Here is a 17,184-nt window from a genome sequence, read left to right on the forward strand (position 1 = left end):
ATAACCTCTATTTCTAGATGCAAACCCTTTAGTAATTAGATGGGCTACATAGGATTTCCTAACTACTTTGGCAATATGATTGTCAAAGGAGAGATTACTATCTACCTGGGTCCCCAGATCTTTTATTATTCTGTATTAAGGGGACTGCCACCTATGTGGTAATTCATGAGTGTTTTGTTTTTCCCAAACGGGATGACTATGCATTTTTTGGCATTTAGCTTGAGACCATGACTTTGACACCAGGTGTCCGTCTCAGTAAGGCCCTTTTGGAGAATGTCTGTGTCAGCCGGAGAGTCAATTATGGCTCCCAGTTTGCAGTCATCGGCAAACTTGGTTAGCCATAGTCCTCCTGTGTTTGCCTGTACTTCTGAGACGTATATGCCGAACAGTAGGGTCCCAGTCCAAGCCTTGTGGGACACCACTTGTGACTGGTTTAGAGTTGGACCTGGAGCCCGCTATTCTTACCGTGCGAGTTCGGTCTGTAAGCCAGTTTTCAACCCATCTCGTGACGTAGGGGTTTATGTTCAGGCTGGTGAGTTTTTCTATAATTCCCCGAGTGGGGAATGGTGTCAAAAGCCTTGGAGAGGTCAAGGTAGGCTGTGTGAACTACCTTCCCCTAATCTATGGCCTTGGTGATGGTCTCAAAGAAGTCAACCAGGTTTAGTAGGCATGATCTGCCCTTAAAGCCGAACTGGGTCGGGTCAAGTGTTTGGAGGTTCCCAATGTCTTTGTTAATGAGTTCCATGATGATGTGCTCCACAGCCTTGCAGACCAGGCTAGTCAGGCTTATGGGGCAATAGTTACCAGGGTCAGTTGTGGCCCCTCCTTTGTGGAGTGGAATAACAGTTGCTGTGCGCCATTCTATGGGCACGTAGCCTGTGGAGAGGCTGAGGTTGAACAGTTTGTTTAGGTGGGGGGTTAGTTCGTTCTGTGGTTTGGGCACGACGCAGCCTGGGGCCCCATTGACGCTGTGCTTTTGGCTTTTGAAAGGGCTGTTTTCACCTGTGCGTCTGTGACTTCTGGGACACTTCACTTTTCTGGTATTCTGAATCCATCTGCCAGGATGTTGGCAATATCAGTGGGTTCAGTATATTTTGTGCTATTTTGCACTAGCTCAGAGCATATCTGCGAGTTGCCACTTAGATTCTTGACATAGCTAAAGAAGGCTTTGTGGTTATCCTTTGAATCCTTGGCTAGTTATCTTTCGAAGTTAGCCTTGGAGGATTTTATGAGGGACCTTAGTTTCTTACCGATACTGATCAGGGATGTCTTTCCTTCTTGGGATTTGCTTTTTTTCTGAACTAGTTTCCTCCTTCTATTGTATAGCCTGTTTATGGCAGGTGTCCACCAGACTGGTTTCCTTGTCTTAGGGAGTGAGTCTTGGTTTTACTAGGGATGGCACGATCCATGCATCCTTGTAGGTGCTCGTACAGTGCATTTGTAAAGGTTCCTGCATCTTGGACACGGTTATCCTTTAGTGTGGGGGCTGTGAAACTTACCACCTCTGTCTTAAGTAAGGTGAAGTTTGCTATAGAAAAGTTTTTCACTGTGGTTTCCTTGGTTGGAGGTATATAATTACCCAGGTTCACCAGCTGGACTGGTGAGTATACCTGAAATTGCCCTTTGGTCATGCCTGACTAGTACGGTGAGCTGCTTAGTCGCTTGGTTGGTGAGGGGTGAATAATGAGCCTTGCCCTACTGGGTAATAAAGTATCGGGGTATATTAGTGCTTGCTATTAGGTCTGAGCAAGTGCTGGACTGTAGGATGCTTTTTAAGTGCTTAGGTTGAGAGTTAGACTACTTTCAAGGGAAAAACTGAAGAGACTTGGTGGAGCTGGGATAAATTTAGCCCTAGCTAACCGGCGCTGCCTAGACGTGCAAAACCGTGCAAATGCGTTTTTTACAGCAGGGAAATGAAAGAGATAGAAATTAGCCCAGAATGGCCTATAAACTATACTAACTTCTGGGCTGGAACCACTCCTCCAGGGACAGATGGCTGCTCAAAGCTTCTGCTCTCACAGGTGAACAGAGAAACCTCCCTCTATCCAAGTAAAATACGGGCAACTCAGAAAATTGTAACACAGCCCTGAATTCAGCACTAGCCTGAAAACTGGGCTATACTAGCTTAGAAAGGTGGGAAACAAGGAATTTTTTTTTTTTGAAAAGATAAGGCAAAAACAGTAAAAAATACACTTAAAACAGCTTTAGATGACTACAAGCAATCAGAAAAAGGCTTTTAAACAAATTACCCAATTAACCAGTAAAGAAAAATTCTCAAAACTGAGCCCTGTTCCTGTAGTCTTCAATCAGACAAGTTCTAACTGCACACTCCTGCCACTGGGGTGCAGGGGAACCTTCTCCAAAAAAGAAGGCCTGAATTAGTGCTCAAGTTATACAAAGCTAGATTCAGCAGGCCTGGATCTAGTCTATGCTACAGCAAACAAGACGCACCAATTTCAGTAAGTTTATCACCACTATAGCAGCTTTCTTCCAAGATTTAGGAGGTATTTCTTTGTGTAATATACCATTAAAAAGGTGTTTCCTTATTTTTCTTTCTATCCTCATACACACACTCTCCATGCATTCTTTAACTGTTTGCTCTCTCAAACACACACGCAGGCACTTTTACATCCATACATAAAGTCTTCCATCCATACATAAAGTCTTCAGTCACTCCTTTACCGTTTGCTCTCTCATACATACAAGCAGGCACTTTTACATTTACATTCATACACACACTCCTCATTCACTCCTTTACCGTCTGCTCTCATACACACACATAGGCACTTCTAAAGTCATACACACTCTCCACGCATTCCTTTACTGTTCGCTCTCTCATACACTCACACAGTTTCTTCTACATTCATTCTCACACACGCATGCACACGCACACACACACGCACACACACGCACACACACACACACACACACACACACACACACACACACACGCACACACACACACACACACACACACACACACACACACACACACACACACACACACACACACACACACACACACACACACACACACACACACACACACACACACACACACACACACACACACTTCATTCTCTTCCAATGCAGTAGGAATCATTGCCAAAAAAAAAAAAGAATGAAATGTACTGCCTTTTGATTACTATACAATGTCAGCTTACTTACCACAAGAAGAATAAGATCAGGAAGAAGCAGTTCTTGACCCGGGCAGAAGAAAATCAACGAGGACTTCCTGCTAACAGCCCCAGTGTCTCGGTCTTCAATAGTGATCAATAAATAGAGGGATCCAGCAGCAGGTAAAATCTGCTAATCTGAAAATGTCAGCAAAAACAAAGGAAATATCTGCTGCTGGACCCTCTATTTATTCGGGTAGAACAAAAGCAATTTAGATTTGGGGTGGAGGTGTTATGCAAGTGGCGGCTTTGACTTGAATAATCCAATTGGCTGCCACCACTTGCCTTATCAAATGTTTTAAAAGCTGATTTTCTTCGAAAAGTTTAATGTGAGCAGCGTGTAAACACACACTGAATGGTAGGTATACAAGGTAAATATAAAGTTAGATTACGATTTCAGCATGTTTTACACGCTGCTCACATTACAAATCTACATTGCAATTTGTCACGCCAGTGGAAGGTACTCGGGGGTAACAGCTTGCAATTCCTATCGTCTCACAGCGCACTCAGATGTAAGCACAGAGGCACTGTGAGATGGTACTCGGGGTTAATGAGTTAAGAAACAGCTGAAGTCTGGAGGAAATATGACTGTGAAAGTACAGCTGTGAACACGTATCATAAATGTAGATGTTCGAGTGTATTCACTGTTGCAGTCATCACTTGTGGGTTATATCCCTGCTGGGTAGCCCTCGGCCGGCCCGAACACCAGAATAAAGGTTTCCCTCCTGCGTCGGCTGTTCTGTGAGTGTGGCTGATGTCAGGGTCGTCAGGACTATAAAGGGGAGACAGGTGACACAATTACATCAGTTTTTCTTGCCCCCAAAGGTTAGGAGCCTCAGATAAGATATATACATTAGGCAAGAAATGGGGTACGTAGGAGGGAAACAGAACTGCAACAGTGAATACACTCTAACATCTACTATACTATGTTCTTTATGTCTCACTGCTGCAGTCATCACTTGTGGGAAGAATCCCAAAGCTGAGGAAGTGGATGGAGGAAAGCTGTACAAATTATGTGGATACTAGCATGGTCTGCAGGATTGCAGATGCAAATCCTGTCCTGGTTTTGGAGAATGTAGCTAGCTGGTAGTGGTTGGCGAAAGTGTGTATATAAATGTCCAAGTAGCAGCTTCTAGAATTTCCTTGGTAGGAACCCCCCCCCCCCCAGAAAGGCTGTGGAGGTAGAGGCTGCTCTTGTGGAATGGGATCTGATGATTTTGGAAGGATCCTTTTGATGGAAGTTACAGCAGAAATATATGCAATGAGAGATCCATTTGGAAATGATCTACTTAGTAATGTGTTTCCCCTCTGCCACAGGGGCAAACGAAACCAGGAGTTGGTCAGTTTTCCTGAATGATTTGGTCCTGTCAAGGTAAAATCTCAACTGTCTGTGCACATCTAAGGTATGCAGAATTCTCTCCCCTCTATTTGCTGGTTTAGGAAAGAAAGTAGGAAGGTGTATGGCCTGGTTAAAGGTTACATCAGAGACCACCTTAGGCATAAAGGAGGGGTTGGTTCTCAGACAGACCCTGTCCACACGGAAGATGATGAAGGGCTCAGTGGCCATAAGAGCCTGGAGCTCAGATACCCTCCTAGCAGAAGTGAAGGCTAGCAAAACGGCAGTTTTCCAAGAGAGATATTTGAGATCTTCTGAGGAAGCTGGCTTGAAAGGGGGGAAGAGTCAGCTTTTCCAGGACAAAGTTTAGAGCCCAAGCTGGTGCAGGTGGCTTTCTAAGTGGTCTGATGTGAGCCACGCCTCTGAGGAAAGTACAGTTGTGTACACTTACCATAAATGTAGATGTTCGAGTGTATTCACTGTTGCAGTCATCACATTTGGGTTATCCTGCAGGGGGGCTTAGTATTTCTGCATCTGTTGTTGTTGCTCCAGGACTGACGTCAGATCGTCAGAGGTATAAAAACAGGCAGCCAATGCCATTACATCAGTTTTTCTTGCCCTGTCAGGAGTCCCCAATAGGGAGCTAGGTTATGGTGGAAGACCACCACCAGTAGAAAGTAAATACCAAAATTTCCTTATAAGGAGAGAGAGAGACACACACACAAGGGGGGCGGAGGGAGAGAAACCAGCACTGCAACAGTGAATACAATGGAACATCTACATTTACGGTAGGTGTACACAACTGTACAGTGTTCTTCGTGTTTCACTGTTGCAGTCATCACATCTGGGTTGATTCCCAAAGCAGAAGAAAAGGGTGGAGGCAGTCAAGAAGACTGGGGGCTGGCTAGGATGTCCTGCAAGACTGCGGTGGCAAAGCCTGCCCTGGATTTGGAGAAGATAGGCAGGTGGTAATGCTTGGTGAAGGTATGAACAGATGTCCATGTTGCAGCCTCCAGGATGTCCCTGGTGGACTCCTCTGAGAAAAACTGCAGTGGTGGAGGTTGCTTTGGTGGAATGTGTCCTGACCCCCTTTGGGGGTGGTTTCCCATGCTGTTAGTAGCAGAAATGGATGCAGTGTACTATCCATTTGGAGACTGTTTGCTTGGATATGGCCTTGCACTCTGCTCCTGCAGCAAAGCTGACTAGCAATTGATCAGTTTTTCTAAAAGATTTAGTCCTGTCCAGGTAGAATCGAAGCTGTCTGTGCACATCTAGAGAGTGCAGAATCGTTTCCCCCTTGTTTTGTGGGTTAGGAAAAAAGGTGGGAAAATGAATGGATTGGTTGAGATCCACACTGGACACCACTTTACACATGAAGAATGGGTTAAGTCCTGAGGGAGACCCTGTCAGCATGGAAAATGATGAAGGGCTCCACAGTCATAAGTGCTTGTAGCTCTGATACTCTTCTAGCTGAAGTTATGGCCAGAAACAAGGCCGTCTTCCAAGAGAGGAATTTTAACTCTGCTGAAGCTGCAAGTTCAAAGGGGAGCAGGGTGGGCTTTTCCAACACAAAGTTAAGGTCCCAGGCTGGGGTTGGAGCTCTTCTGGGTGGCCTTAAGTTGTTAGCCCCTCTTAGGAACTGTTTGATGAGAGGGTGTGAGAATAGCAGTGGCTCTGTGCTGAAATGAGCAGTGATGGTGGAGGCATGAATTTTAATAGAAGAGGAGGACAGACCCCTGTGTAGTAGGTCTGTCAGGTAATTCAGGATGGGAGGCAAGGAGGGCTGTGCCGTTCCGGCTCCCTTAGCCTGGATCCAGGTGCAAAACCTTTTCCACTTGTCAGCATAGGATTTTCTAGTGCTGGGGCATCTGGCCTCACGTACAACATCTAGAATTTGTTTGCTTAAGCTGGCAGCTTGAGGAGAGGTCAGGAAATAAGCCAGACTGCCAGGTTGAGGGTCTGCAATTGGGGATGCATGAATTCTCCATTCCTCTGGGTCAGGAGTGTTGGGATCTGAGGTAGGTGCCATGACGAACTGGGGTGACAGGCTGTGCAGCAGTGGGTACTGTTGCTGGCGTGGCCAATCTGGGGCAATCAGGATTGCCCTCGTTTTTTCCTCCCTTATTTTGAACAGTACCCTTGAAATGAGTGGTAGAGGGGGGAAATGCATAGACAGAGAGGTTTACCCACTGGAAGGGCAGAGCATCCACTTTCCAGGCCTTGCTGTGAGGTTCCCTGGTGCAGAATTTGCTGAGCTGATGATTGGAGTGGGAAGCAAAGAGGTCGACCTTTGGGGTGCCCCATTTCTGGGTTACAAGGGCGAAGGTTCCGAGGTCTAGCTGCCACTCGTGTGGGTCTAGTAGGTTTCTGCTTAAGTTGTCTGCCAGAGAGTTTAGAGAGCCTGGCAGGAATTGTGCTAACAGGTGTAGTTGCATGGCTGCAGCCATGTGTCAAAGGGTCATGGCGAGCCTGCAGAGAGGATAAGAGTGAGTTCCTTCCTGCTTATTGATATAAAACATCACTGTGGTGTTGTCTGTTTTGATCAGTAGAGGCCCCGGGGAGAGTAGGGGTCTGAAAGCTGTCAGGGCTTTTTGGATGATGTGCAGATGTATTTGATTTGGGCTCCATTGGCCCTGAATGCACCTGCTGTCCAGGTGAGCACCCCAGGCATAGTCTGATGCATCTCTGGTGAGGGTCTGGGCGGCATGGGGTTGTGAGAAGGGAAGTCCCTTGTTGTGGCTGCATGCTGCTGCCCACCAAAGAAAATCTTTTCTTAGACAAGGTATTATTGGTAAAGAGTTTCCAGGTCTTGAGAGTGCTGACACCAAAGGCTTTTTAGGTACCACTGTAGTTTCCTCATATGCAGTCTGGCATATGGAAGGAGTACAATGCAAGAGGCCATGAACCCTAGAGCTTGCAGGATTTTCCTTGTGGATAACTGGGTTCTGGTGGCTAGTTGAGAGAAGTAGCATGTCAGGTAGGCTTGTTTTTCTGGAATAAGTAATGCCATCTGGGATGCTGTGTCCAGGCTTACTCCCAGGAACACAATTTTTTTGAGAGGGGACTAGTTTTGATTTCTTTTCGTTGATAGTATACCCCAGGGAGGTCAGTAGGCCCTTTACAAAGGTCAGGTGCTGGAGCAGCTTTTTCTGACTGTCTGCCTGAACTAGGCAGTCGTCTAAGTATGGGTAAATTTGAATATTTCTTTGTCTGCAAAAAGCAATGGCGGGAGCCAGACATTTTGTGAAAACCCTGGGCGCAGTAGATAAACCAAAGGGAAGCGCAGAGAACTGAAAGTGCATAGATCCTGCCTTGAAACATAGGTATTTCCTGCATGATTCCTTGACTGGGATGTGTAGGTAGGCCTATTTTAGGTCTAGGGTGGCTAACCAAGCATCCTTGGAAAGCATAGGGAGAAGCTGCTGGAGGGTGAGCACTTTGAATTTTGGTATCCCCAGAAAGGTGTTTCGAATGGATAGTTCGAGGATGGGGCGTCATGTGCCCTCTTTTCTGGGTACCAGAAGGAGTCTGGAGTAGAAACCTTGGCCTATCTGTTCTGCAGGAACATGCTCTATTGCCCTCATGGAGAGCAGGGAAAGACTTGCTTTTTGGCCTCTGCCCACTGGTTTGGAGGAAGATCTGGGAAACCTTTGGGGGTTGGCAGTGTGTGGAAATATAATTTGTATCCCTGGGACACTATGTTGAGGACGCAGCAGTCGTTGGTAATGGTGGCCCAGTTACTTGCGTGGAAGGAGAGTTTTCCTCCTAGGGCACGAGCAGGTGGGCAGAGGGAGAGGGTGGAAGTGTAAATTCATTGTGAGTTCTTTCATAGGCGGGTGGCTTTGCACTCCCTGTTTTTGAAGAGGAGGAACTCCATTACTTAGATCTCTGCATTCCCTGGGGCTGTAGTCTGGGGGGGGTCTGCTTCCCCTGGGACTAGGCTGAGCTAGCCTGGAGGGGGCAGGAAAGGATCAGTGCTTGGAGGGGCAATGCCTACTGAAACTCAGTGGCTGGACCTGTAAGAAGTCTTTAGCTGTTTGCATAGATTTAGCTTTTTCTTCCAGCTTTTTTAAGACCTCTTCTGCCTTGATGCCAAATAAGTTGTCCTTGTTCAAGGGTGCATCCAATAATTTGGATTTGACATGGTCTGGAAAGGTGTATTCCTTAAGCCGAGCATGCCTTCTAATGACAGAACCGGTGACTGCTGCCCTGCAAGATTCTTCTAGGGCGTCAAAAACACATTGTAAGGCGTGCTTAGTTACTTGACTTGCAGAATGCATTAACTCTTGTAACTCTATTTTCTGCACAAGCAGGAAAGGAAGATATTTTTTGTTTGAGGAGCTCCATGGTAGGTTGCTGATATTTCAGCATGTGGAACTGACAATTTAATGCTCTAATAGCAGGAGTAGCAGAAGTGTATACTTTTTTTAACCCATCTGTCTAATGCTCGGGAATTCCTATCTGAAGGGGTGGGATTCTTAGTTGAAGTTGCTTTGATTCCTTTAGGTCCTTGAGAGATGACCCCGGGGTCAGCAGTAGGATTTTTGAAAAGAAATTTCTGACAGTCGGGGACTCTGTAGTACCTGTCAGGTTTCCTGGGGGCAGGAGGGAGGGTGTCAGGAGTCAGACTGGATTCCATAAAAACATCATCCATTAATTCAGGACAGGAGGAATGGCCAGAGGTCTGTGCTGTGGTAGATCTACGAATTCCCTGAGTAGCTTTTTAGACTGAGGATAGTCCTGACATTCCCACTGGAAATGCTCCCTTAAAATATGTAGGGTTTCCTCAAAGGAAAAGTCCTCGGGTGGAGAGGCTGAAGGAATGGATTCCTCTGCATCAGAATCCTCTTAAGCAGAGAGGGGTTGCATATCTTCATATTCAGATGCATCAGAGTCATTGGACTCCTAAACAGATAAAACTACTGGGGACAAATCTCTTTTTCTTTTGGAAGGGGTAGCCTGGCTTCCTCTAATAAGCATTATAAGGTCTTCCGCCATTTTAAGCATTTGAGACTGAGGCAAGGAAGCAGGTGCCTGAGCTTGGGTCGTCTGTGTTTTGGGTGTGGTTCTTACCTTGGGCCTTAGAAACTTGGTTGTTTTTGAAAGAAATGAAGACGCGAAAGTCGTCGTCGGTCTGTGTCGAGCATCAGTAGTGCAAAGTACTTCCTCAGAAGCCGGTGCCTGCTCAACGGCTATGGAGCCATCCGAGGTAAAGACATCCGCAGGATCCTTAGTCGAAGAAGAGTCTCGTTGCATACCGGACTCCAAGAGGGTCTCAGTAGCAGCCTGCGAATCCACAAGCGGGCATCAGTGGCTGCGAAAGCGCCTCATTGAGGACCGGAGAACTGACGACTAGCTTAACGGAAGCGTCATCAGCAGTTTTGGACCTGTGCAGTCTGTCTTTGTCTTTATCCTTATGTTTTTTCAGATGATCGGTAGTCAGATGGCTTACCGAAGCCCAATCGGAATTCGAGGACTAAGAGCGAAAATATCTAGTTACAATAAGGGCCTGACGATGTATAGTTCTGGCGTTGAACAAAGCACAAAAATCGACAGCGGGGGACATCATGGTCTGGGGCTAAACAGGTGACGCAGTAAGAATGGAAGTCTCTGTGTGGTATTTGTTTTCCACAGGCGAGGCAATCGTTAACTTTTTCTGACATTGGTTAGAGCAAGAAAAAAGGATCCCCAAGGGGGTACTTAGCTTTAGAAGACTTCAACTTCAATTCGGAAACGAAAACCCAGGTAGCGGCTGACCGGCACTCGTGCAAACTGCTTCTGCTCTGGGCTCCTCAGCAAGAAAGACTGACATAATGGCATCAGCTGCCTGTTTTTATACCTCTGACGACCTGACGTCAGTCCTTGAGTGACAGCAACTGTCGCAGAAATACTAAGCCTCTTGTATCAGAGCTGAATGAGAGCTACCCCTGGCAGGATAATCCAAATGTGATGACTGCAACAGTGAAACACGAAGAACATCTGTTTCAAGAGGTGTTGAGAGAATAAAGGCTGATCTGCCTGGACGTAGGCTGAGACAGCCAAAGCATGAATCTTGATACAGGAGTAAGACAAACCCTTATGGAGGTGCTCTGCCAGGTAGTCTAGAACCAGTGGTAAAGAGACTGTAGTGCTGGAAGCGTCCCTAATGGAGCACCAGCAGGTGAATCTCTTCCACTTAGAAGAATATGATTTCCTGGTGCTGGGTCTACGAGCCTCCTTAATAATGTCCAACACCTGAATGCTGAGGACTGAAGAGTTCTCTACCTTTGAGGAATCAGCCATGCTGTTAGCTTGAGCGTGGCCAGGCCTGGAAGTAGGAGCTTCCCTCCCTGTTGTGTGAGAAGGTCTGTGGCGGAGGGCAGGGGAAAGGAAGGATGCTTGGTCATGCTGAGGAGTATGGGGTACCAGTGCTGCCTTGGTCAGTCTAGGGCAATCAGGATAGCCCTTGGTCCTTCCTCTCTGATCTTGAGTAGTACCATGGGTATCAGAGGAAGTGGGGGAAAGGCATACACAAACAGGCTGCCCCAGTAGAAGGAGGGGGCGTCCACTCTCCAGGCTTTTGGGCAAAACTGTTTTGAGCAGAATTTGGTCAGTTGATGGCTCTGGTAGCTTGCAAAAAGGTCTATGTCTGGTTTCCTCCAGATGCGACTGATCTGTAAGAAGGTCTCCTTGTGCAATTGCCACTTGTGGGAATCCATGATCTGTCTGCTTAAGTCATCTGCCAGGGTGTTTTGCTTCCCTCTAAGGTATTGCGCTATGAGATGCAGTCCCAGATTGGAGGCTGACTGCCAAATTTTTATGGCAATGCAACACAGGGGATAAGAATGAGTGCCTCCCTGTTTGTTGATGTACCACATGACGGCAGTGTTGTCTGTCCTAATTAAGAGCACCCCGGGTGACAGATGCTTTTGAAAGGTTAGGATTCTCTGTGCATCGCTAGCATCTCTTTCAGACTGATGTGGAGACCTAGAGCCTTCTTTTCCCAAAAGGCCTGAGTTTGCAGAGTTCCTGCATGGGCTCCCCATGCAATGTCTGAGGCGTCCGTGGTCAAGATTTGCTTGTGTGGCCAAAGGACAAAGGGAAGGCCCTTGCTCAGGGAGCAATCCTGGGATCACCAGAGGAGCTCCTTCCTAAAGCAAGGAATTAGTGGGTGTTGGTGCTCCAGAGACGGGGAGTGTTGGCACCAGAGGTTCCTTGGATACCACTGCATTTTCCTCATACACAATCTGGCAGGGGGTACCAGCAGATGCAGGAAGCCATGTATCCTAAGGCTTGCATAATTTTCCTGGCTGTGAGGTGACTCTTGTGTGCCAGCTGTTGGAAGTAGGACTGAAGAAAGGCCGGTTTCTTGGGGGGGCATTTGCGTGGATGTGACTAGTAGAGTGCCCAGGAAGGTATTCCTTTGTGTAGGTAGTAGCTAGGATTTCTCCAGGTTGATGGTGAATCCCAGTGAGGTCAGTAGGGTCTGCACAAAGGAGAGGTCCTGCAGGAGCTTTTCCTTGGTTTCTGCCTGAATGAGGCAGTCATCGAGGTAGGGGTAAATGCGAATGACTCTGCCTGCTGTAAGCAGTGACTGGAGCCAAGCACTTTGTAAAGACTCTGGGAGCAGTGGATAAGCCAAAGGGCAGTGCAGAGAACTGAAAGTGTTGTGACCCTGCTCTGAACCTTAGGACTGTCTGATAGAGATATGCAGGTAGGCATCCTTCAGATCTAGGGTCACTACCATTCTGAATTTTGGAACCAGAAGAGAGAGATTCAGGGTGGAGAGGTCTAGGATAAGGTGTCATGTGCCCTCCTTTCTGGGGACCAGGAATAGTCTGAGCAAAATCCTTTCCCAGTCTGTTCCTTGGGCACGGGTTCTATAGCGCCCTGGGCATAAAGCTTTTGGATCTGATGAGTATCATCTGCTGTCTGGTCTGCAGGGACGTCTGGGCAACCTGACCTCCTTGTTTTTTCTTTGAAATAGAATCTGTACCCTCTGGTAATAATTTTTAGGAGACACAGATCTGAGGTGATGGCCTGCCAGTTTTGTAGGAAAAGGGAGAGCCTTCCTCCCAACTTGTCTGGAGACCTGGGGGGCCAGAGGGGGGTGTAGGGATTCATTGTGAGTCCTTGGTGAAGGAAGTGGGTTTAGAACTCACCTGCCTTGCAGCGGCAGTGGACCACTGTTGGCTTTGTGCCTGCGGCCTAGGGGTTCCGGCTCTGCATCCCTTTCTCTGTATTGGCTTTGCTTGAGAAGAAAAGGACCAGTACCAGTGCTTACCTGGGTGTTTGCACCTGCAAGAAGTTCTTGACAGTCTGCATGGATCTGGCTTTGTCCTCCATTTTCTTGATAACATCCTCAGCCTTGGGGACAAAGCACTGCTCCTTATCCAGCGAGGCATCTAAGAGTTTGGATTTTACCTGGTCAGGCAAAGGTTGCTCCCTTAACCAGGTGTGCCTTTTGATAACTGATCCTGTTAGCTGCAGCCCTGGTAGAGGCTTCCAAGGAATCAAAACCACAATGCAAGGAGTGCTTTGCTACCCGAGAGCTAGACTGTATGAGGTCGGTTAATTATCTGGTAGTGCGCTACTGTCAGGTATGGCAGATATTTTCTTTTAAATAAGTTCCAGCACATTCTGATGAAATTTTATCATATGAAATTGGCAATTTAATGCCCTCACAGCTAAAGTGGCTGAGGTGTAAACCTTCTTACCCATCCTGTCTAAAGCTCTACTTTCCTTGTCAGCTGGGATGGAGTTTGTAGAAGAGCTAGCCCTAGCTCCCTTAAGGCCTTGAGTAATTACTTCAGGGTCTGCAGTACGGTTTTTGAAAAGGTATTTGTGCGAGTCTTGCACCCTGTAGTATCTGTCAGGCTTCCTGGGTGCTGGAGGGAGAGAATCTGGAGAGGGGGCAGATTCTAGGAAAACATTGCCAAAATAAATAAAATATTAAATTATAAAATCTATATAACGATTTCTACAGAAAGTGAAATGCCAACACATTCAGAACAGCTGGTGCTGTAAACCATACCTGGCAAACCTGAACCTGTAAGTAGAAATTGTATTTGTACAGGAAGCATGTGTGTGTGTGTGTGTGTGTGTGTGTGTGTGTGTGTGTGTGTGTGTGTGTGTGTGTGTGTATGTTCTTTCTGCAGTAATGCAGTGCATTTGGAATGTACTTTGCTAAATTGCCTAAGCAAAGAAGTTTTTTCTGCTACAGGCCAGAAAAGGAAAACATCTTCCTTCAGGAAATGAGATAGTGATCCTGTAATACTGATAGAAATAAAAAGCACCTTACCTCTAACTCTGTGGGAAGGTATTTATGATCTATATCCCAGGGTGGTAGCTCTTGTCCAAACATCACATGCAAGTGGTCAATGAACCTAAAAGAAAACACAAGTATCCATTCTCAGGTTCTACAATTCTGATATCACAACATGCTACTGATTAACTGTCCATTTACCAATCTGCGCCTACAACCACGGCCTTAAACCTGTTGTGAAAATAACACCATACTATTCTGTAGTGAGCTCAACTTCTTATGTAATACATATTCAATTATGGACCACAAAAACATGACTCTGCTTATACAAGCATTGTCCCATTTGCAAAACATCCCAATGCACAGTCATTGTGCCAAAAGAACAGCTGTGTAAGTTGCACTTACTATTACAGCAGATGTTTCAATTCCTCACTGCTACAGCAGACATTAGCTATTTGAGTAGCATTGTTCCCAGGATACAATTATCTGCCAGATTCACAAAGCTTTGTCCACACCTTCACTGTAAGTGCTGACTGGATAGCCCATATGTGGATGGAAATCAACATCCCAAGTGAAGATTATTTCAAATTACTTCAGGACTTTCTTGCCCATAATAGCAGCGTTCTAATCCTGAAAAACCAACATACAAGAAAAAAGAAGTTATGTCTTACCATGACGTTCCATCTGTGTTGTCCATCTTCAGCTTCATTAACCTGTGGGTGGAGTCTTCCATTCTGGTTGTCCCCCCCCCTGCCCCTGTGGAAAAATCTCCCTGCACATCCTGAAAAGGACCCTGAGACTTATGAAACCATGTCTTTTACTCCCACACTGGTTTCTAGAAAAGGACCTTTGTGGGGAAGAAAAATGGATCTTGACGGCAGACAGGGTCTTTCAGTCATTTTTGCTGCAGGAGAGAACCATAGGCCCAAACAAGGTGGAGCCAAAGGGGGCATTGACAAAGGACTATTTGAAGGGCTCCGCAAAGTCACACAACCTCGTCCAGGTATAGCGCCTTATGGCAATGCTGGAACCGGCCGCCCATAGGGTACCCTCTGTGGTGCAGGATACTGGTATCGTGAACACATTAGCCAATGACTGGATCGTTGCCAGTCTGGAGGAAAAGGTTTTTTGTTCCTCTGAAGATATGGACCCACGGGACGAGCTTGAAAGTTCCTTCACCACATCACTTTGTAGCCTTGAAAAATGTGATGGGTATTTCAGTGCCATCAAAGTAAACATGGAAGAGGCATAAACCCTTTTCACAAATCCGTCCAATGTTCATGATTCTCTCTTTGGAGGGTGGACAGAAGAGCTCCCTTATGCAAGATCCTTCTTGGTAGCTGCCGTGACAACCATAGCATCTACCGGGATATCTTTGGTCCAAGTCTCATCTGAAGTGGCACTCAAAATCTTGTCCGCCCGCTTGGGGATCGGCTCTACCATATTCGGCTCCTTCCATGTCCTAGTCAACAACAGCTTAATAAGGGGGTCAAGCAGTGGGAGACACCCAGGTGGTAGATGGGCTGGACCCGGAAGCCTCCCACTGGACAGTTTCCTCCAGGGTACGGTTTTGGGCAGACCAGCCACCTCTCTGGCGTAGGATGGATTTCTAGAACGTCTCCAAAAGAGAGTTTGTCGGATGGCGACTAGGGTACCCCTTCTCCTTCCTCGACATCGGTGCTGGTGATGGATTCCTCAGGGGAATCCATGTGCCTCCTCTTACACAATCTCTTATAGGTTCATAGGTAGGTACTAGGCTATCAATCCAAGGGCCTAAGTAAGCCTAGCCAACAAGGTTCCCTGGCTTACGCTACCCTAGAAAGTTATTTTCCTGTACCCCTGTCGAGCAGAGCCACAGAAGTGATCCCCGGGGTGTATTTCGTATTTCCCATCCACTCAAGATTTGTCTTGATGAGGGCTAATAAGGAACTTTGCTTGACATAGATGGGCAGCTTGTTCCAGAGTATGGGAAGTCTCTGGGACAGGAATCTATCCCTCCAGCATGTCCCGTTTATTGTGGTGACAAGATTTAGGTTCCTAGAGCACGTAGCTCAGAGAGATTGGGATTTCTTTAGGTGTAGCATGTTCAACAGCTCTGGGTTTGACATAGCTTTATATGTTAGGCAGAGATCACCTCGGAGTAGGCGATATGCTATGGAGTAAAGCTGGAGTTTTTTGAGACGGACAGTGTAGGGCATCTGTTTGAGGCCAGTAATCCTCTTTGAGGTACTTCTGTGGCCTTTCCAGCGGCTGCAGATGTCTTGTGAGGTACATTCCAAAAGGGGTGTTGTACTCTATAATTGGTCTAATTCGTGTCGAGTAGAGGGGGAACAATGACCTTTTTTTTCCTGGATGAGAACCCTTTTGTGATTAGGTGTGCCACGTAGAAGGATTTCCTGACTACTGTGGCGATGTGATTATCAAAAGAGAGACTACTGTCCACCTGGGTCCCAAGGTCTCATCACACATTCGGCATTAAGTAGACTGTCACCTAGACTGTCGTAGTTCATGGGTACAGTGCGTTTACCAAAGGGGATGACAATGCACTTTTTGGCATGGAGCTTGAGGCCATGGCTCTGACACCAGGCATTTGTCTTAGTGAGGCCCTTCTGTAGGATGTCGACATCATTTGGGGACTCTACTATGGCTCCTAGTTTGCAGTCATTTGCAAACTTCGTTAGCCAAAGGCCTTCTGTGTTAGCCTGTACTTCAGAGAAGTAGATATCAAATAGGAGAGGTCCCAGGACTGAACCCTGTGGTACTCCACTTGTCACTGGTTTGAAGTCAGATTTGAAGAATGCAACTTTTACAGTGTGGGTTCTCTGTCAGTGAGCCAGTTGGCAACCAATCCTGTCATGTAGGGATTTATACCAATTTAGTGAGTTTAGCTATAATTCTAGAATGGGGGATGGTGTTGAAAGCCTTGGCAAGGTCAAGAAAGGCTGTGTGAACCACCTTACCCTCGTCTACGGCTTTGGTGACTGCCTCAAAGCAGTTAATAGAGTTCAGGAGGCATGACCTGCCTTTCACGAACCCGAACTGGGTGGGGTCCAGAGCTTGATGGTTACCAATGTCGGTTTATGAGTTCCATGATGATACGTTCCATGGCCTTACAGACCAGCCTCTTCAGGCTAATAGGGCGATAGTTCCCAGGATCAGTGGTGGCTCCCCCTTTGTGAAGAGGGATAACTGTTGCTGTGCTCCATTCAGTGGGCACAAAGCCTGACGTGAGGCTATGATTGAACATGGTGCTTAGGTGGGGAGCCAGTTCATTCTGAAGTTTGTGTAAAACGCAGCTTGGGGTGTTGTCTAGTCCCATAGATGCTGTGTTTTTGGCTTTAGAGAGTGCAGCTTTTACCTGCGTAGTTGTAATTACAAGGACTCTGCATTCTTTCTGTATAGCTGTGGGCCCTTTAGGGGGTGAGAGG

The 17,184-nt window shown here is 46.7% G+C and overlaps 1 protein-coding gene across 1 annotated transcript in view; it reads right to left on the reverse strand.

The window, feature by feature from the left end:
• TTC4 (tetratricopeptide repeat domain 4) overlaps positions 1-17,184 on the reverse strand; it is a 331,051-nt gene that overhangs the window by 60,101 nt on the left and 253,766 nt on the right. The window contains exon 8 of the mRNA XM_044085498.1: positions 13,793-13,877. Coding sequence (XP_043941433.1) covers positions 13,793-13,877 — 85 coding nt within the window. The remainder of the gene's footprint in view (positions 1-13,792; positions 13,878-17,184) is intronic.

This window comes from Protopterus annectens, chromosome 10.part0, assembly GCF_019279795.1.
Source record: "Protopterus annectens isolate FY-2018-M chromosome 10.part0, PAN1.0, whole genome shotgun sequence".
Taxonomy (NCBI): domain Eukaryota; kingdom Metazoa; phylum Chordata; order Ceratodontiformes; family Protopteridae; genus Protopterus; species Protopterus annectens.